Below are 21,866 nucleotides of genomic sequence, written 5' to 3'. Positions count from 1 at the left end.
CTATCTATCTATCTATCTATCTATCTATCTATCTATCTATCTATCTATCTATCTATCTATCTATCTATCTGTCGTTTTATCTATCTATCTATCTATCTATCTATCTATCTATCTATCTATCTATCTATCTATCTATCTATCTATCTATCTATCTGTCGTTTTATCTATCTATCTATCTATCTATCTATCTATCTATCTATCTATCTATCTATCTATCTATCTATCTATCTATCTATCTATCTATCTATCGTTTTATCTATCTATCTATCTATCTATCTATCTATCTATCTATCTATCTATCTATCTATCTATCTATCTATCTATCTATCTATCTATCTATCTATCTATCTATCTATCTATTATAATGATGATATTCTTTATGTAAAAAGAACAAGTCTATGTAACTGCTATTACAGCATTTCTTACTGTATCACATTACATATCACAATGTTTCCGTTATAGATTGAAACATCAAACCAATGAGGCTCTCTTTTAGTTCTCTGGGCAAAATAATAAAATAACATGGCATTTAAGTCCTCACACAAGAACAATGCAAAAGCAAAGGGGGCTTTGGGGAGATTCCCAAGAGCTACATCTTCATTTCCATGAGGGCTGGGTGTGGAAATGTGGGGGATGGGGACGCTGACGCTTCATTCACATGCATAATATCGAACTTAAAGACAAGAAGAGCTGAACTGGTGCAGAAGGACATCCAGCCTTCCATATTAAATGTACAGAATCTATATAGAAGCTGTTGCATTGGCTTAAGTTGAAAGCACTTTTCATGTCTTGAAGGTCAGAGTTTTTATGGCAACACAAATGCGTGAAGCTGACTTGTGTAGGTCTTTGTATTTGAGTAATTTCAATTACTAAGTTTCCCCAACTGAATGATTGCATAACTTAACAGTTGTTTGCTTTTGGCCTGAGGGTTTTTAAAGTACTTCTCACTTCTGATGAAGCATTACACCCAGACTATCCTCCAGTTCCAGTTACTATCAACATGGTTTCTGTGTCACAACAAATGCATGCTGCATTAGCATTAAGAGTCATAACAACTTTTATTCTGTATAGGACACAACTATAAATACCATTTCTTTGCACGATTGATTGTTCTACAAAACCTTTATATGTCAAAGTTCATGCAACCCACAAGTTTTACTTGCTTATTTGAATAAAGATGCATAATGGTGCTTTTCTTCCACATTTGTTTGAATAATGAGATCTTCAGTTAAGCATGCTTTATAATTCTGACTTTTAACTATTGAAGTAACAGTAACACATACTGATCTATAGTCTTTACATTCATGTGTTTTCTTGTGTGTCTCTTCCCCTCCCCCCACCCTACATAAAGTGTGTGTGTGTGTGTGTGTGTGTGTTTGTTTGAGTTGAGGGAAGCAATGTAGGGGATGTGATAGGTATCTGCTCTCTCAAATTTCCTGCAGTTTCATGCAGTTGCAGAATAGTGACGATTCAATGCTTATCTGTGTTTGTGGAAGAAATAATGCATGGAATGGTTAAGGGAGGAGAGAAAGCAAATGTGTCCCCTTCTATTCTGCACAGTAAATAAATGCAGAAACTAGGACTTTAAATGAGATGGGGCTACATTTATGAACGGGAATAAATAGGTTACATGTTTGTTTGCCCTCATTCGGTACAAAAGGCTGCAGGATAAAGCAATGTATTTTGTTGTGCATAATTTCCCGTCAAATTATGCCATTTTATGCATATTTAACAGTGAGTTTTAGAATGAATAAAATACTACTTTAGCAAAACAGAGTTCAGAATTGTTTTCAAAAATGATTTCCACCACAGAATATTTGATTAAACATAATACATCTTGATGTGGTGGAAATGTTAATGACTTTTGAACATTTAGGCTACTACATAAACTAGCATTTTAGTGTGTTTTAAGAGTTTATTTTCTCAAATGAATTACCCATTATCCTTGGGTAACACTTAGCATATTAATTAATGTAAATTATTATGGTAGTTCGTGGTTTGAATATAAAATAAGGATTTTGTAAACATATTTAGATTATTGTCCTTCACTTCGCCCAGGTACATACGGGTATTGATGGTTTATGAAGGGACATTTGTTTACAATGCTGGCTAAAAATGACTACTATATAGTTAGAGTTAACTTCCTTCTCAATACTACTAACGGAAGCCTTCCTCACACGTCAGAGTCTGTGCATACCTCTCATACTCCAGATCACAATAAGCAACAACCATAAACCACAACGCCACTGTAACAATCTAGTTGAGAGAGTCATGTGATCAGAGTTATTTTACGTGAGGACGTTATTACGTCACCACGTGGTCCTCCGATGTCCCAAGCAGCGTGGCATACTGCGTGTTCTTGACGGATTCAATAAAGCCATATTTTTGTTTAATATATATATATATATATATATATATATATATATTTTTTTTTTTTTTTTGTTTAATGTTTACCAGAACAGCCATAATTCAGCTCACAATTCATTCAGAGCCTATACTTAATACGTATGCGAGCACATTTCACAACTCCTCCAGGGTAACTTTCGTAGTTTTAATAAAATCAAATTCGATACAACTGTTATAAACATACTTCCATTGCTTTTTATATTAAATCATTTTTCTATTTTGATATTGGTGTTTTTATTAAGGTTTTTGTTCATTACGAGTCGAACAAAGTAACTAAAGTCATATCTGAGATGAGTTAAGTAACCGTTGGGATTGATTCATAAGTGTTTTGATTCACTAAAAAGAACGGGATCATACGAGTCAATTGTTCATGGGAATCGAACTTTATGTATCACTAAAATGAACCGACTCATTAGAGTGAATCATTTGATAATCACGATACAGTTCGAGCTATGTGTTTTTGATTCTTTTTGATTCAAACAAAAATTTGATGGCTCCCAATCTTTTTTTCTTTATTCAGAGTTGACTTAGTCAAGTATATGGAAACTATCTGTATTTAATATAAACTGTATTTCTCTATACATTTATTACTTTGTTGTTGTTTACCCTGGCTGGTTGCATGCACTTTTTTCTCGTCTCTGTATGTGACACACTGTTTAATAATAAACAAAAAAACCTGTTTTTGATTCTCCGGTTTCGAACCAGATTCGTTGCAAAGATCCGACTCAACCGTGCGTTAACGAATCGAACATCCACGGGAGCGCGCCCTCTCTCTCTCTGAACGCAACAGCTGCATAGTGAGTGATTTGCAAACATTGAAAGCAAGGCATTTCGTCCGGCTAACAATTGGCTAACTCAGCTAATCAGATTTCCAGAAAGAAAGAAGCTACCAAACTAACACCCCTTAGATATTAATAGTTACTATAGCGATTGTTGGCACACAATAAGAAAATACCTGACGAAGTCTGAACATAACGTTATGGAGGGTGAGTTCCTTATTTTCAATATCAGTCATCGCTAGCGTGTCGTTAGCCAAATTTCTATTATCAGCACGAGCACAGGTTAATCTAACCTCACCAAAGTTAACGAACTGAGACATATGCTTTAGTTTAACACCGATACTCTGTTATATGAAACGAAATAGAAGAGGATGATAAAGTTGGTGTCTTTTTTAAGATCTTTTGATGTTCTTCCTTAACTCGAAAAGGGAAAGAATAGAAAACAGCTTGACTAAAGTTCCAGCCATGCCCCGAAAACAAAGTCATAAAGTTGTTTTTATGATATCATCCCTGTTATTTCACACAATAATAACTTTTGATGGATGCAGCCATTTCAAAACAATTTATTCTAATAGCTACAAAGAAGAAGGGACTTTTGTGTAAGTCTGGTCTGGTTTGTCATAATTATGAGTCATTTATTTTTGGTTGAATATCTATTCCGGATTGTTTTTATTGCTTATTTCATCCAACTATATCGATGGTTTAAAGAGAAGTAATTTATTCAAGTTGTTTAACTTCTACTTGACCATCTCATTGTTCTGTAGTAAAAACAGCTTAACTGTATTTAGGGAGGAGTTTTGTATCACGCTCCAAAAAGAAAGCAAAGAAAAGCTAAAGAGGACATGCAGGTATATTGGCGAGGCATGTAGTAAAATAACTACTAAAGCTGCTGATCAAGTTACAATGATCACGTGTCAGGAAATTACAGCCACATTAAAGACACGCTTCCACACACAAGGCATTATTATCTATATGAACCATGATTTTGTTTATAAGGCGCGTCGTTTGCATAGTTTCTAGTATGTTTGTGAAAAACCGATGCATTATAACGTCAAGAACCGTCGTTTTAATTAACAACCATCTCCACATCTCTCCACTTTGTGCTCGACGACAGTTGTGCCCAGAAGTAGTATTGTTTGAATACCCTATATATATATATATATATATATATATATATATATATATATATATATATATATATATAGTGTGTGTGAGATACAGACACATCATATACAATATAGACTTTATGCATATGTTTTATTCAGGTTTTTCTGAGAGTTACTTGTTATTCTGAAGTAATAATAACCTGTTTTTCACTTATTTTCATGAGCCATCCGCTCCATTCATTGTTCTATAAGACAATTATTACAAAAGTGTAACTGTCTCTATTTAAGAACTTCTTTTGAGAAATTTGGATGGTTTGGGGGCCAACAAACATGCTATTCTTGTGAACAGGTTGCATGGCAAAGCCCAAACAAAAGAGTAAGACAAACACCAGCTGGTCTCTAGCTGTTTCTTCAGCATGTCAACTATCCACATTTTAGGCTATTGTAATGACTCGAGCATAGCTGGGGCCATTAACTTGATCATTTTGCACCATTTAGGTGATCTAAATAGAACTTTTCTGCATTTGAAAGGAAATGGCTTTGCTCAGGATTACTTTGTGATTACTATCTGAAGGACTTTGAGAAGCAAAATAGTTGAAATCAGCATGGCAAGGCCTCTCATCAGAGTATGTCTGTAAAAGAATTCACATTTGTTTTGTTTCTTTTTCACTTGCTTTTTTTAACAGTTGTTATTTGGTAGATAACTGATGTGCTAAAGCTTCCTTTTCAGCCTCCGTTTCTCTTTTTTTCATCTTCAGCCTCTGTTTCTCTTTTTTTTAGTGCCTTACATTAGCAAAGCCTATTTTTGTCTTGCGTTTCCCTAAACGGGAGTTTAACTAGTTGTGTGTGTGTGTGTGTGTGTGTGTAGGGAATATCAGGAGATTGTTGACATTTCATGATTGATTCTTTTGTATTTAATCATTACTTTGTAATGTAAAATAAGCACTTGTGTGTGTGTGCAGTTTAGAACTGATTGGCAAGATGCCTGAAACTTTGCATTTAGGCTTGAATAAGAGTGTCGTATGTTCATCTTGGGTGTTATATAATATCCTAAGACAAAGATAAATGTGGTTCCTTATATTTATTGGCTTGTTTCAGCATGGAAGAAGGGCTAAAAGGTTATAGAACAATGCTGTGACTCCACCTTAGACCTCATGAGTGAGGTTTCACAGATATTGTGAAGGACACCGCTGTAGATAGGCATACGACTCTGGCTTCCTGTTGCCTCACAGTAATGCATCTAAAGAATGGCATTTTGCCAGTTTTGTCCCTGAAAAACTTTCTAAAAGAACTGAAATGTGTAAATGTTGTGTAAATGTACCAATACAGAACAGTTGATGTCAGATCTATGTGTAATTTATCAGATCTCAGACAATGCTTTTCTTTGTTTGTGACACACATTCACTGAAATTATACTTTCAGTAGGCACTTGGGCACTATGTATGTGTGTGTATATATTTACTGTCCTGCATTGTTATTCTCTTTATTAGTTTATTCTAAAAATGGTTTCTATAGTTTTTATAATTTCCCTAAACAAAGACAAATTACATCAAAAGAATTGGTCAAATGCTAGTTGCAAGTGTTTAAAGCTATAAGATGGCTGCTTAGTTTTATATTATTATAATGTATTGTTTTTTTTTTTTATGTCCACTTATTAATTGAGATTACTACGTGGATATTTGTACAATTAAAAGTTGATCTGTCACTCTGCTGCACCATTAATATGAACAAGTGAAATAAAAAAAGTTGATTTAAAAAAATTGTGAAGAATAAAGAAATGGAGATTTTTTTTTTACAGCATCCCTTATAAACTTATCTCTTTTAACTTTAAATCTTATTAAAACATGTCTTGGTCATGGTGCAGCGACATTCCCAGTGGCATAACTTAGCAAAGATGACTTTTCTCAAGGGCACAATTATTATAGAATAACACAGTACTCTCAACAACCCTTTAGCTGCTGGTTTATTCGCAATTCAGATACTTTGGGGTCACAACCTTTGGATGTTAGCCCCAGATCTTTAACCACATGGTTACTATTGTGTTTTACCCAGTCTATGTTACTTTATATAATGATATATATATATATATATGGCTGCTAACAACAATGTCGAATGCTGGCTTCTATTTTAGAAATAAGCTTAGATTATTGCTTGCTCTGTATTTAATCCACTTTTGATAAGCTACGTTTGCTGCAACTGCTGCAGTGTACTTAAAACACTTCCTTTACAAACTTAAGCAAAACATCAAACTTAGAGCCCTGTGTGGTTGCTAATCTTTTTTTTAACGATCCATGTGACAGATCATGTTTTATCTTAAGCAACAGTACAGAAGAGATGAGTACTTGTTTTCTCTCCCCCATTAATTTAATCATCTGTATTTGTAAGTGTAGTCCTGAGTTGATTACATTCCACAGAACTGGCCACACCTGACTTTGTCTTTTTCTTTCATTTCAGGTTTTGCCTGTCAGGACAATTCCTCTGTGTGAATCACAAGAAATCAACTGATCAAGTTTATGCCCCATTACCTGGCAGTGACTGGCAAGCCTCGACTGCTTCTCTTTAACAGGATGGATCATACAGGTTTACTGAAACTCTTAGAATATGCACTGTGCTGAAATGTAAAAAAGTATCTTTGGAAAATTTGGCAAGTTCCATGGAAGTGTTAAGAGTTATTTGGTATTGTGTAATCTAATGCACTATATCTGCCATAAGTATTTCAAATGAATGACTCTTTTCACATGTCTCATAACATTCAACATATTGTTTCATACAAGCTTTCAACTGAAACTAAAAAAGAAAGAAAGAAATACCCAAGTAAATTCCTGCTGCCATGCCTACCCACCCATTGATCCCATATATGGAAAGTCCTGATGGACTAGGTCATGACATTCTCAATCACAGCAGTGCAAGTATGCCTGGTACTGGATCTAGCATGACGCCCCACGCCAGCGTGGTGGAAAAACTAGACACTCTGGCAGAAAGTAGCCTACCTCTAGACTGCATGTTTTGTGAGGAGACTTTCCTGCATCAGGAAGACCTGGGACCACACCTTCTTTCCCAGCATCCCACAACATTCCACGCTCCCGCAGTGTTGCGTGTGGAAGCGGAATTCTTAACTCCTAGCGAAAGAGCTCGTTCTAAGACCTGCCCAGCTGTGGAAAAGAATGAGGAGCTCTGTTGCGTTGTGTGCGGCCAGGCTGTTGTAGATGTGACCGAGCTGGAAACGCACATGCGGAAACACAAGGACTCTTTCACGTACTGCTGTGGCCTCTGTGGACGTCGTTTCAAAGAGCCGTGGTTCCTAAAGAACCACATGAGAACCCATGGTGGAAAAGCTAAAAACAAAAACCAGGACCTGGAGATCCCTGCCACCGTTAATGACGTCATCCAAGACCAACCCCCATCACCTGTGGTCACGTCGTACAAAATGTGCATGGTATGTGGCTTCTTCTTCCTGAACAAGGAAGTTCTGGCTGAGCACAGCAAGATCCACAATCCTGAACTGGAAGTGGATGAGAATGTCTTCTCCGACAGCCAACCTGCTGAGGAGGTTCCTGTTTCTCAGAAGGGATTTTTGCAGACCCTACAGTTGCATCCTTCGGGTGTGAGAGAAGAAGCTGAACGGAGTCTTCCATCTGGCCGCTGGATATCCCAACTTGATCCTTTCAACACCTACCAGGCTTGGCAGTTGGCCACCAGGGGCAAGATTGCAGCAGGTCCGAACTTGGCCAAGGAGCTCAATGCCGACTCCAACTCTGACAACGAGGACTCTGGTTCTGAAAAAGAGGAACTAGGGGCCATTTGGGCTTCTGGTGGTGGAGATAAACCCAGGCGAGGCCTACGAAGTGAACTCAAGCCTAGCGAGACTCCTTCCCCATCACCTGAGCAAAAAGGTCTGATTCGTAAAGACAAGCCAACAAATTGCGAAGAGTGCGGCAAGATCTTCAGGACTTATCATCAGTTGGTCCTCCATTCTAGAATACACAAGAAGGAACGAGGGGGAGCAGAGAGTCCCACCACACCTGTAGACGGGAGGGCCCAAAGCGTAGGCTCTTGTAGTAGTTCATCTCTTGACCGAGCTGAGGAGTATTCAGAGGATGGCTCCGAAGAGGGAGTGCCAGTTGACGCCTTTAATCCAGGTATTATTACCCAAATGCTTGGTATTGTTTTCACTTTTTTTATTAGTTCTTAATTGCTCTGTAAAACAACTTATCGTCATCTGTCAGAAGTTCATCCACAGAGTGCTCAAGTTTGTCATCATCTTTTCGAATTATGTATACCATAATTACCCAGAAATGCACACTCAGAAATGTACTCTCAGAAATGCACACTCTTTACTACAGAAAAAGCTACTTCTGTCTCAAGGGTTCAATTGCAGAACTTAGGTGCAGACCTTAGGGCTCCCTCTGCTGGTCAAAGAAAACTCATGCATATTTGACTTAAGGACATTCTGTAGTGCAGCTTGCAGTTTTAAATTTCTATTCTGGAATTCCAAGTGTAATTGAAGGCTAAAAATAAACATGTCAATTTTCCAACAGAAAAAATTGAGGAAGGATCGGGAAAAATGAAGCTGAAAATTCTTGCTCCAAGAAAATGCAGTTACTGTGGCAAGACTTTCCGCTCAAACTATTACCTCAATATTCATCTCAGGACACATACTGGTTAGTTCTTTGTTGTATTGTCTTTTTACATTGTATTGGGTCTAATTTTGCCTTTCTTTCTGTCCCTAATGGCTTGTATTCAAGGATGAATGTAAGTTTGGCTATTTTTTTCTCTTATGTAAACTGACGTCTCTCTTATCATTTGACAGGTGAAAAACCATATAAATGTGAACACTGTGACTATGCTGCAGCACAGAAAACATCTTTGAGGTACCATCTAGACCGACGTCACAAGGACAAACCTTTCACGGAAATCCCAAACATTCCTGCAACACCATCTGCTAGAAATATCATCAAGGCCATTGAACCTCCCAAGAATGTAGAGAACAAACAAGTCTTAAAACCAACCAAACAGTGGCTTGCTCCTAAACCTCTGCCTACCAGTGCTAAACATGAACCAGGCATGAGCCAAGCCGTTATTAACAGCACAAATCCTTCCATTCAAGTCAAGCAAGAGTATGTTAGTGCTCCCATTGCAGCTCCTTACACCCCTGTGGGTGAGGTCAACAAAAAATACCCATTACCGGTAAACCCGAAGATGAAGGAGGCTACCGAAGCACCTTTGAATTTGTCTCTCAAAGTGCCACTTCCTGTATCTGCTACCTCAGTACCCCGAAACCTGTTACCAACTAACACATGTACCTCTTGCTCCTATGAAACCCTTTACCCTGAGGTTCTCTTGATGCATAAAAAGCTCATCCACAAGGAGAAGTTGGATGTCAAGAAGAATGGATACAGGGGACCACAGAAACGGTACACTGGTTGCCCACCGGCTCTTGAGGGCAAAGACGTCACTCCTTTGCCCCACATCAACAGGAAGCATCCCCGTCGGACCAAATCCCCACCGCGGCAACCGGAAAAACTTGGGGAGAAGCTTCCGAAACAGCCTCAGACGTCTAAGATTTCTCCTGCGAAGGAGCGCTGGAGAGATCAGCACCAGGAGGGCCAACGGGGCAGGGAATCAGATGCAACCAGCTCGCTTTCTAGAATCTCAGAGCAAGAATCTAGCAGAAAATTAAAGATGCCATTGGTAATCGATCGAGAGTTGTCCAAGCAGAGGCCTGGCCTGGATCATGAGATGAATCAGAGGGCAAGCTTGGGCAAAAATGGAATGGTTTGGCCCACAGATCCAGCTCGACTTTGCCTTTCGGACCGTTTCCGAAACTTGCCGCAAACGGACATCGGTGAACCCTCTAGCAAGAGACACAAGTCCTTTGAGCCTCTACATACTGCATCTGGATGGCTCGGAGAGGATTTCAACCGGATCATGCCCTCCGGCAGAAATGCAAAAACCTTGTTGCATGCGAACTCGCCCTTGGCTTCGGTTAAGGTGACTCCTACACCGTCTCCTAACAGTATGCAGGCTGACTGGAATGTCATCAACCTGCTCCGCAACTACACGCCTAACAACCTGGCTTCGATCTATCACCCTGCCGCTGCAGGCTCCAGCCAGGCTGTCATGGCCTCACCTGTCACTGGTGAGTATTTACAACTTGTTTGTCAGCAATTGGTCATTGGGTAAAAGAAATAGCTTTTACATACTTGAAGATAAGCATGAAGAATTTCCATTTGTTTTCAAAATATAATACTATACTGGTAAACTGGCATATATCGGCAAATCTCACAAACTGTGTATCAAACCTATTATTAAAAATATTTTCTCTCTCTATAATATTTATAGCTCTATAAAGTTAAGTATGTACATGTTTTCAGGATTGGTTTTGTTGCATTGTGACATGCATCAGTTTTATCATTATCATACCCTCATTTTTTAACTGAACACTACCCCATATGTTCCTCTTTTTAGGGAGCAGGTCCTTGATCTTCCCTCACTACTCCACTAGTATGACTCAGAGGAGAATCCAAACCAGCCCTCTGAGTAACGAACGCTGTGGACCTTCAGATAAGAACTCTTAGGCCTGTCCAGGGTAAATGTCTTCAAATGTCTTCAAATGTCTTCGCTCTCATTTCACAGGTTTATGTAGCTAATCGCACTGTTTCTCCTCCGCAGCTTCAAAATGCACCGATAAAACGGTGGGGTTCTCGGTTGGGAGGAAAGTTTAACTGATTTGATGTTGCTCACTGTTCTTCAGACACTACCGCCGAAGGGTTTGACGTGTTGGAAGGATGTACCGTGTGGATATGGGCCTCGGGCTCTGCTCTAGCCTTGGCTGCAAGGCAGAACAAACTTGGACTGCAGCCTTGAACAGTGTTGTTTTGATTCAATTTGCATTCCATTATGGCAATAGATTCATCTGCGGTGCTCTTAACACGAAGCTGAACGTCAGATGCACTCCGTGCATGACAGTTGACTTGTGAATCTGTTGTGGGTCGGTGGTTTATTTTGACGGCGTAAATACTAATCAAACCACAAGCCCAGCAAGTGCCTCCATTACGTTTTATTAAAAGCCTAAATGCACGAGTGGACGGCACTGACCGAATAAAAAAAGAGGGCCGCTGTTTTTTTTGCTTCCCTCTAATCGTGTCTATATTGTTAATGTTTAACATCTCTTTTGCAGGTCAACTTTATGCTATGCACAGAACGGGATAATTTCTGAATTAGAAACCTTCTCATTTGTACAAAAACTAGCTGCTGTTACTGTCTCGGATGTGAGACTTCTGATGCAATGGGGACGTACTGTGTACTGTTGTGTAGGTACATTTAAAAGTAAAGTAAAATAAGTAAATGCAGGGACTGCGTGGAACCTCTTTCACTGTGACAAAGACATTCAATGGGATCCTCAGGATTGATGAGAAACATAACTGTGATTTTGCGCATCCACTGCTGAGCAGTTTCCGCCAAATGTGTGGTGAGCATTTTGATATGATTGTTACGTTTTCATACACCAGAATGGTTTTGTTGTCTTTTTTTTTTTTCTTAATCAAGTGTATATTTATTTTCAGGCAAGTGTGTTGCTTTATTAGTTTGTATGTGGAACGGTGGCTAAAGCTCGTCATGGTTTCTGTTACTGTCTGTATTCAGTATACGAACTCTGAAGCTGTTTGGAGAGTTAACTTATTTTGTAATATATGTGTGTATATATGTAGATATATAAGGGGCTTTCATGAGCTGAAGCAAATGCATCAAATTTTCATTGATGATAAACTTGAAGCGTTTTATTTTTTTTATTTGCTTTACACCACAATGATGAATTGCCCCTTATTTAGTTTTTTTGAGAGTCGTAGATCAGTTAGGCTGAGTGATAATGGATTTCTATTTGACTTTGGTCAGAAACCAATGCTGCTTCATGCTAAACGCAGGTTCGATCTGGTTTTTGTCCTCTCTCCCGCTCAGTATTTTGACTCTTAAACGCACCGAATTGGGTTTGTGTAACGTAGTTTGGTTTAGGATGTAGTGGCCACAATGTGTAAATTTGTTAGTAGTTGTGGTTTTTTTTTTTTTTTTTTTTTTTTTTTTTTTTTTCTTCTTCTCTCTCTCTCTCTCTCTATGGTCTATCTGTTTGCATTTTACATTTTTCTTTTGCACTTTCACTAATGACTTTTTCCCTGAGTTCCTTTCTTGTGGTCAGGCTGTGCAAAAATTATGAAGCCAAGATGCTTTTTCTCCCCGCTCTTCTCGTCCAGTGTTTCATGAATGATGCTGTTGTTTTTGCTCTTTAACAGAATGTGTCATTTGGATTTCCAATCTTGTAACTCTCCTTGTTATTAAGCCAGGTGTATTCCAGGGCTCAAGCCCTTTCTAGAGGCAGAATAAAGCAGTTGTGCAAACTGGAAGAAATGTCAGGTTGTCTGTTTTTCATTTTTATTCTGTAGAAGGTGAGTATTTTGTCTTTTGATCTTGATTGTGGATGTTTATTATATTATTAAACTTATGTCATATATGCTTAATTTGCGCTCCTAGTTAGGCACACTGTATAGTATCGATAAACTGCTAGTGAAATGAGTCTTTAATGAAGATTGAGACTAATGAAGCTTTTTATGAGCATCTGTTTGTATGTAGCTTTCATGATGTTTAGATGTTCACCCTCTTGACCTTTAGAAGGAGTATTTGCTTATTTTAATTTCTGACGTAAATATTTGATCATTTTTCACCCCCAAAAGAAAAAAAATGGTAACACTTTACAATAAGCTCTCATTTGTTAACATCGGTTAATGCGTTAATTAACATCAAGTAACAATGAGCTATACATTTTGAGGCAGTTATAAATCTTTGTTATTGTTAATGACATTTTTGTTTTGTCATTACCCCCCGCCCCCATCCCCCCTGAGTCAATTTTCAGCAAATCCATCTGGGATCAAAAGCATTTTTTCAGGTCGAGAACCAGACGGAACAGGGGCCCTGTGGCCGGTTGCATAAACTGCTTAGGCTAGTCTTAAAATTTAGTCATCTATTTTTTTTCCCTTTAAGACAGGTCATAAGTTATGACCAGCCTTGAAGGAAAAAAAATTAGATGACTAGTTTTTCAGACTAAACTAAGCTAATCATAACAAGAAGGTAGAATGCTCTAAATTGAATCCAAAAAGTAAGGCCGATTACCGCTTGTTTAACAATATCTGTTCAAACTAGTTCTTAAGTCACTGTCTTAACGTGGTGGTTTGTGCATCTGGCCCTTGGTTACACATTGATAAGAATCATATATTTATAATTTTGTTTAATACATTTTAATTTAGGAAAGCCATTGATAGAAGCTTTGAACAAATGCTTTTGTAACCAGTGTTGGGAAAAGTTACTTTTAAAAGTAATGCATTACAATATTGCTTTACTCAATTGAAAAAGGTACCAATGTCATTACTTGGTTTAATTTTATGGAAAGTAATACATTGTTACTTTTTCTCATCTGGCCTGGGCTGGCTTGCTTGTTTTCAATATAATAAAAGAGAAAATAAAAATACATTGTTTATCCAAAGTAATTTTTGATCATTAGTATTATTGAATTGGATCATTGAAGGAAGGTCAGCAGCAAAGACACTGTATGGGATTAAATACATAAAGGATTTTGTGTTAACATTTAATTATTGCAGGTTCGTGTAATATTCGTTTCACTGTTTTTATTCATTTGGAGGAACCATTCATCACCCGGACTCTTCTACTACGAAGCCATGCTGTTGTAATAGCTGCAGTATGTGGTTTTGCATTGTCCTGCTGAAATACACGTTGTCTGGAGGGGAGCATATGTTGCTCTAAAAGCTTTATATACCTTTCAGCATTCATAGTGCCTTCCAAAACATGCAAGCTGCCCATACCGTATGCACTTATGCACCCACATACGATCATAGATGCTGGCTTTTGACCTGAATGCTGATAACACGCTTGAAGGTCTCCCTCCTTTTTAGCCCGGAGGACACGGCGCCCGTGATTTCCAACAAGAATGTCAAATTAGGACTCGTCTGACCATAGAAACACTTTTCCACTTTGAAACAGCCCATTTTATATGAGCCCTGGCCCACAGGACACAACGGCGCTTCTGGACTATGTTCACATATGGCTTCCTTTTTGTATGATAGAGCTTTAGTTGGCATCTGCAGATGGCACGGCGGATTGTGTTTACGACAGTGGTTTCTGGAAGTATTCCTGAGCCTATTTAGTAATGTCAATGACAGAATCATGCTGATGAGTGATGCAGTGTTGTCTGAGGGCCCGAAAAGGTTGGATCCAGCAAAGGTCTTCGGCCTTGTCTCATACACACAGAGATTTCTCCAGTCTGAATCTTTTGATGATGTTATGCAGTGTAGATGAAAAAGCCTTTGCAATTTGACATTGCGGAATGTTGTTTTTAAACTATTCCACAATCTTTTTACACACTCTTTCACAGATTGGAGAGCCTCTGCCCATCTTTATTTCTGAGAGGCTCTGCCTCTCTAAGACATCCCTTTTATAGCTAATCATGTTACAGACCTGATGTCAATTAACTTAATTAGTTGCTAGATGTTCTCCCAGTTGAAACTTTTCAAAAGTTCTTACTTTTTCAGCCCTTTGTTGCCCCCGTGCCAACTTTTTTGAGACCTGTAGCAGGCATCAAATTTGAAATGAGCTCATTTAGTGGATAAAAGTGTAACATTTATGTTTATACATTTGTTCTCTATATTCTTTTGTTAATAAAATATTGGCTCATGTGATTTGTAAGTCTTCGTTTTCGTTTTATTCAAATTTAAAAAAAACATCCCAACATTTCTGGAATTCAGGTTGTAATTCACAATATTACTGGTTTTACTCTATTTTTAATCAAATAAATGCAACCTTAATATTGCCAGGGTTCCTATTATTTTTTTCTATAAATATGTAAGGTTTTGAGGTCAAATATGGCCTGGAATTGTTCTTTATGCTGATTTTGGAGTGATTGACTAATATGTGTAGCAAATAGAAAATGTGACTTCACTAGCAGCACTCTAGAGGGCAGTGTGTACCAACATGTGAACAGCAGCCAGTGAAACCATGTGCTTTTTCTTCATTTGAGACCGGGACACAATGAACCCTTCACACAAAGACATATTAGGCCTTATACAGATAAAATAATCTTTCACCGTTTGGACATAAGATGACCACACTGCATCTTTCATTTGAGGCCCACACACTGTTATCAGACAGCCGTGTGTTAGTAATCATTCGTTTGCTTTGTTCGTCTGCTAAACCTGGCCTGCTTGAAGTCTGACAACAGCAAATTACAAAGGACAGTATCCAGCACATTAAACAGAGCCGTTCACCCCCTCCTTTTCTTTCTGACTACAACACATCTGCTTGCTGTCTGCTCCCCAGGGCCAGCGCTGTGTAATCTATTGCATTAGCTCACATTAGTGCATATCGCCCATGGGTCTCGATAATCACAAACGCAAAATGAGCATTTCACTTAGTATCACCCTCACATGCCCCTCAAACAGAGGCCAGCGCGAGCATCTGGAAGGAAGTACAACCTCGGCTCGTGACATGCTTCCTGTTTTGCCTAAATCCCTCAAGTCCGATCCGAAGTGCAGTTTTCCGCCTCTCAAGGGTTTGATGTCAGGGCTGTAGCGCATAGAGCTGCTCGCTGTGTTTATTTGATGCTGCTGGTCTGCGGCGATCAGTAAACATCAGGATCGAGCCTCATTACTGCTTGAGAAAGTTGGAAAGCTCATGGGCTTCTTGTAAATCATTGGCTGTGATGAGGGACTTTAGTGTAGCTTTAGCGGTGCTGAGGTTGTTTGGAGTAAGGAAAATGTTTTTTGGCAAACACGACCACAGATTTGCAAGGAGCCACTTGTGCCAATCCTCAGTGTCGTATTTTACCCCCAAATCGAAAGAAATTATATTTTGAAAATTAAAACTGTTCTTGAAGAGGTTTTGTATTGTGACTTTATTTAAAATCACATTTCCTCCTCAATTTGTTCCAGATTGTCCTATTTAGGCCTACCATTTTTTTTTCTTAATTCTTCCCATTTATGTTAAAAATTCTAACATTCATAACTGTAATGCAAAAAAAGAGAGATATTTTAAGATACAATTTTAAATATTCATTATTTTAGTGTTAGTTAATAGGATTTTCAGTTATGCTAATATGCTTTTTTTATGAAACCAAAAAATCTGTGTCAGACAGGATTATTTTAATTATTACATTTAATTATTCTAAGCATTAAATTTAAAATAAAAACTGAGTTGACATTTACTTAATTTTTATTAAGTTAACAATGCAAAAACAATCATAATGGTCCAAAAACTATGATTTATTATGTACACACTAAAATTGGTGTAGAAACTATTTTCACTCAGAAATTGCTAGTAAATTTGGCAAACAATTACAAAGAATCGGCAAGTATTATATAGAACAACTGAAAAAGTATTTTCTTTGAAAACATGCTCCAATGTTTTATTTACAACTTCAAGAAATCATGTATTTTTTTTAAAAGTATTTTATTTTTAAATTCTCATTCTCTCAGATACAATTGCAATGATATAAGATTAAACTCAGCTCCTTTTATTGTTAAAAAAAGAAAGCTTTTGCATGCAAATATCAGTGAAACTGAATTTTATCCCGAGATCTATTGATGGATGCAGCGTTACACAGTTGCATTTTCAGTTGCAATGCTTTTCTATTCACTCTCCTGTTTGTCACTCATGATTCATTTATTTCACAATCAAAAGTGTCCAATAATTAGTGAGTTAAAGCAAGTAGTACTGTAAGTACCCTTTTAAAAGGTACTAATATGTTCATTTTAGGGATTTTAAAAGCACTAATATGTACCATTTAGGGGTAAATAATATACAAAGAGTGCATGGGTCATATTTTTTACTACCATAACAACAACCGCAGTTTATTTATGTCCAAAACTTTTGTGAAAAAGCTTGCTTCTCCTTTAAATGTTCTCTATAGCATTTTATAATGCACACATGCAATGCAGAGCAACTATTACAGCTTGTGCCGTTATCCCCTGCTGTTACAGCACAATAGTTAATTCCTGTTTTCGTCCTGCCTTGTTTTCTGTGAAGGTGTGGGCCCCTTTGTGCCCGGGGTCACACCCTGCAGAAGAGACGTTTATTTCCACTGGGTTCTGCTTTATTCACCACAGGAGGTGTTGCTTTTGCTGACATAGGGATCTGGCACACAGCGCGCCGGGCCCCACGCAATGCTGTGTGCAGCAGGTAATGTGCAGGAGGACAATACTCAGATGTTAATTAGAGTTATGTGCAACATGGGGCCGCATGCAGTTACACTATTGCTTGTAGTATTTGCGAGAGCTTTTGTGGCAAAAGCAAAGCTGGCGAGATTCCCTGTGGACGAATAGTATAAGGCGACTGTATACATATTTTATTAGTGCCGTTTCCCCCTGTCAGGCAAATTATTTGTTCGCCATGAAAATGTTTGACTGTCTGCTTCGGCTTGATATTTTAAGAACAATGTTTTGATTAATTAATCATAGCAACTTTAGTAGTGTGTATTTTAATCAGTATATAGCCTGTCATTTATGTTTTAACTGTTGTGTTTGTGTTGCAATGGCTGTTTGCTGTCACGCTTATATTCACGTTCATGGCTTAGTGCACAATTCAGATCCAAAATGTTCTTTCATGCAAACCTTGCATCCACTCGTCTGTGTATGGATTTTATTTTTTGTAGACTTTGATGCAGATCAGTGGGTGTTTTACATGAGTAACACTGAAGCATGAGCTCAGGGGATATATATATATATATATGTATGTGTGTGTGTGTGTATATATAATATAATTTAGGTTGTTTATATACTAGTTTGGAATAATTACAATTTTGGTGTTTTTAAAAAAATTGTTCATCAAGGCTGCAATTATTTGATCATAAAAACAGAAATATTGTCAAATATTATTTCAATTTGAAATAACTATTTTCAATGTGAATATATTGTAAAATGTAATTTATTCTTTTGATCAAAGCTGTATTTTCAGCATCATTACTCCAGTCTTCAGTGTCACATGATCCTTCAGAAATTATTGTAATATGTTAATTTGCTGCTCGAGAAACATTTCTGATTATTATCAGTGTTTTTGATGCTTGATTTTTTTTGTGGAAATGCCATACACTGCCATTCAAAAGTTAAAAAGTTAATTAAAAAATAAATAAATACTTTTTTGAAAATCAAGAGTGGCAGTACAGCCATTATTAATGTTACACAATATTTCTGTTTAAAAAAAAAAACATTGATAATTGATGTTGATGTTTTTTTTAACAATTTTTTATTTATCAAATGTATTTTTCCACAAAAATATTGCGCTGCAACACTGTTTTTTCAGTTATTACCAATAATAATTGCTAATAATTTAGAAGTGAATCAGCACATTAGAATGATTTCTAAAGGATCGTGACACTGAAGACTGGAGCAATGATGCTGAAAATACAGCTTTGTATCACTGAATACAAAGATATAAAATTGCACGATATATTCAAATGGAAAACAGTTATTTGAAATTGTAGTAATATTTCACAATATTGCAATTTCTTGTTTTTTTTCAGTCAAATATTAAAATAATAGCTATAAGTTATGCTGTATAGCTTTTCTGTGAGTTTTCATTCATAAACATTATTTAGTCAGCGCTAGATACAAAACCCCAAACCAAATAGTGATACTTCAATTAAGTGGTTAATTTGATATTCATATAATTAACAGTTCTGCCTAATATACTTCCTAACGCTGGATCTTCTTTCTCATGTTTCTTTGTTTCGGGCATCTGTCTCTTCTCACTCCAGACAAAAGCAGCACATGGAAACTTCATATCTGTCATGTGGCCTCTTCATGGGGGATGTTGTCATCATTGATAACTGCCTCCTCCAGATTGTCAACTTGCATGAATTAGCAACTGGGCCAGACGAGCACGGTGAGACTCAAGGAATCCGATTTGTGTTTTTTTTTGGAGAGATGTAAAGTCGGCGTTCGCTGTGATTGCTCATCATCGTCGGTGGATCCCTCTGAGAAAGAAGGGAGATATAATGGCTCTTGCGCAAAAAAACAGTCGCTGGCCTCGGGAAAGGGATTTGGGTGTCTGGAGACAAGCAGGACCATATGGAGCGAGCTAAGATAGCAAGGCACACGTTCAGAATAATGGATGATGTGTCATGTTTCATGTTGCTAAGAAGCCATCAAGAGACCTGGTTGGGGGAAATCAAAAGACGTACGTACAGGAAAAGCGACTGTTGCGCCGTTTAAAGATTTCACTGGTTCCATCAGCCCACGTTTGCTCTCCGTTGGCTGAACCCATTAATGGGATGAGGATTTTTAAGAAATGGCATTGTTGTCATTGTTCTTTGAAAATGGGGCAAAAAACTATTCGACACACTTTTTTGACAATCAAGCAGGCCCAGCTATTGAATAGTGTAGTATTCCTAAAGTCTTAAAGGAATAGCTCACCTCCAAATTAAAATTCAGCAAACAATTAAGCAGAAGAAAATGGTTTTCAAAATTGATAATAATCAGAAATGTTTCTTGAGCAGCAAATCAGCATATCAGAATGATTTCTGAAGGATCATGTGACACTGGAGTAATGATCCTGACAATTCAGCTTTGATCACAGAAATAAATTACATTTGAAAATATATTCAAATAGAAAAACAGTTATTTTAGATTATAATAATATTTCACAAAATTACTATTTTTTTTGTGTATTTTTTTTATTAAATAAATGCACCCTTGTTGAGCAGAAGAGACTATCAAAAACATAAAAAATAGTTTATTAGTAATTAATTTATTATCAATTATTCCAAACTTTTCAATTCCTCCTGCCATTTTCTTTGCTCCACAGAAAAACCACAGCATATTAGTTTGACACGACCCAAGAGTATGGAAGCCCGTTTGTGCCGTGAAATAAAAATGAAATAAAAATGCGAAATTGCAACTTTTTATTTCATAATTCAGACTTTAATTTTTCATAATTCTGACAGAGAAAAAAATCAGAATTGCAAAATACAAACTCAGAATTCGGACTTTTTGTACTCCAGGTTTACATCTCACAATTTTAATGAATTATTTGTGACATTCAATAAAAAAATTAAAAAGGTAATTGCAAATTTGTATCTCAAAATTCTGAATAAGAATCAGAAATGATGAATAAATTCAGAATTGTGAGAAATAAACTTAGAATTTTATTTATTTATTTATCTTTTTTTCTGTGGAGCAAAGAAAATGGCAGGAGGAAGAGAAATAAATAAATAATTAATTAATTATATTCCATGGCAGAAACAGGCTTCTTTTACTAGGGTGAGTAATTGATATAGTTAAAATTTTGGGATGCACTATACCTTTAAATAACATCTTTAAAAGTTCTCTTAACACCTCGACATTCTGATTGGCCGACAAAAAGAACACTGCTCAGGAAATCTTATAAACAAAAAGCATAATCGCTCTTCCTCAGATGTTCATTAGCGTATTCGAAACCAAACCGCTGAGGGAGATACGGGACCGAGGTCACGACCCCGTGAAAATATACATCTAACGCTGGCCTGTCTGAGCCCGTCTTCCCTTCTATCATCGAGCCATAAATATTACAGTGCCTAAACATCACAATCTCAAAATACAGTGCAGAATTGATAGATTGAGGGTGAATGATAGATGGAAGACAGCTTTGTTTTCCACCTTTCTACACTCTAGATCAGGAGCACGGGGTGGAGGGCTATTTTTCTTCTTGCCAGGGGAGTTTTTCGCTTTTTCTTTCTTTTTCTTTTTGCAAAAGCACGTCCACTAAGTGTGATCCCCCCCCCTGCCCGCCCGCCCGCCCCTCTCGCTCTCTTTTTCTGCCTCCTGCGCTCTACCTGCATGTGAAATGCGTCTGCATACCCATAACCTCGCTTTTTCCTCCTGTGTCAGAGCCACCCTTAAGTGCTGTTGCCGATACCCATGAGTAAGCCCCATAAAAGCCGCACCATCGCCACGGCCGTTATTGTTTCTTGCGGATGATTGATTGATGGATGAGGGCTGACACTTCAATGAAGCCATTTCCACTGGCATCTCTATCCGATGATGTGCAGCGTATATTTTCTATCCACGCCTCATTGCTCGCCTGTGTCATTCCTGGAAGTTCATTTACACCATGTTCCCTGAAGGACCTTTTTTTTGCCCATCTCCCTTTTTCTCTCTCCTTTTTTCTACTGTTTTTCTCCTCCTGGTGTCATAAAATAATGCTATTTCTCGTAGGCTCTGTGGGAGCCGGGATAATTTGCGCAGAGTGACAAAACAAAAGGCATGGAGAGGTTACTTACAGGAGGAACATGCCTGTATTAAATGTATGTTTGATTACATTTATATCTGCTTAAATATAGTATTGTCATTCCTGCTGTGCAGGGCCTTTTTAGTTTAATTTTTAGCATTTAAGAAATATTAAACACAATTTTTAAGAGAGAATGCATTTTTAAATATGAGGATTCATTGGAAATCATTCGACTACTATTGTTGTAGATGTTGCTATATCTGTCATGTTTATTTTTAAAATTTGAAAACTGAGAGTTTATTAAGAAATACTGTCGTAA

General features: G+C 37.5%; 1 protein-coding gene across 1 annotated transcript; it reads left to right on the top strand.

Moving 5' to 3' along the window:
* Positions 1 to 3,185: 3,185 nt before the first annotated feature.
* Positions 3,186 to 12,691, top strand: LOC306859613 (zinc finger protein 217-like). The gene is made up of 6 exons (XM_079400729.1): positions 3,186 to 3,392; positions 6,746 to 8,430; positions 8,830 to 8,952; positions 9,102 to 10,430; positions 10,760 to 10,880; positions 10,964 to 12,691. Exons 2-5 carry the CDS (start codon positions 7,122 to 7,124, stop codon positions 10,867 to 10,869), a joined length of 2,871 nt encoding a protein of 956 aa, XP_079256855.1. The 5' UTR covers positions 3,186 to 3,392; positions 6,746 to 7,121; the 3' UTR covers positions 10,870 to 10,880; positions 10,964 to 12,691.
* The last annotated feature ends 9,175 nt before the right edge of the window (positions 12,692 to 21,866 follow it).

The sequence above is a fragment of the Barbus barbus genome (genome assembly GCF_936440315.1).
Source record: "Barbus barbus genome assembly, chromosome: 40".
In the NCBI taxonomy this organism is placed as follows: Eukaryota; Metazoa; Chordata; class Actinopteri; order Cypriniformes; family Cyprinidae; genus Barbus; species Barbus barbus.
Note: the sequence above shows the minus strand (reverse complement) of the source record. Positions and strands in the feature narration are given on the sequence as shown.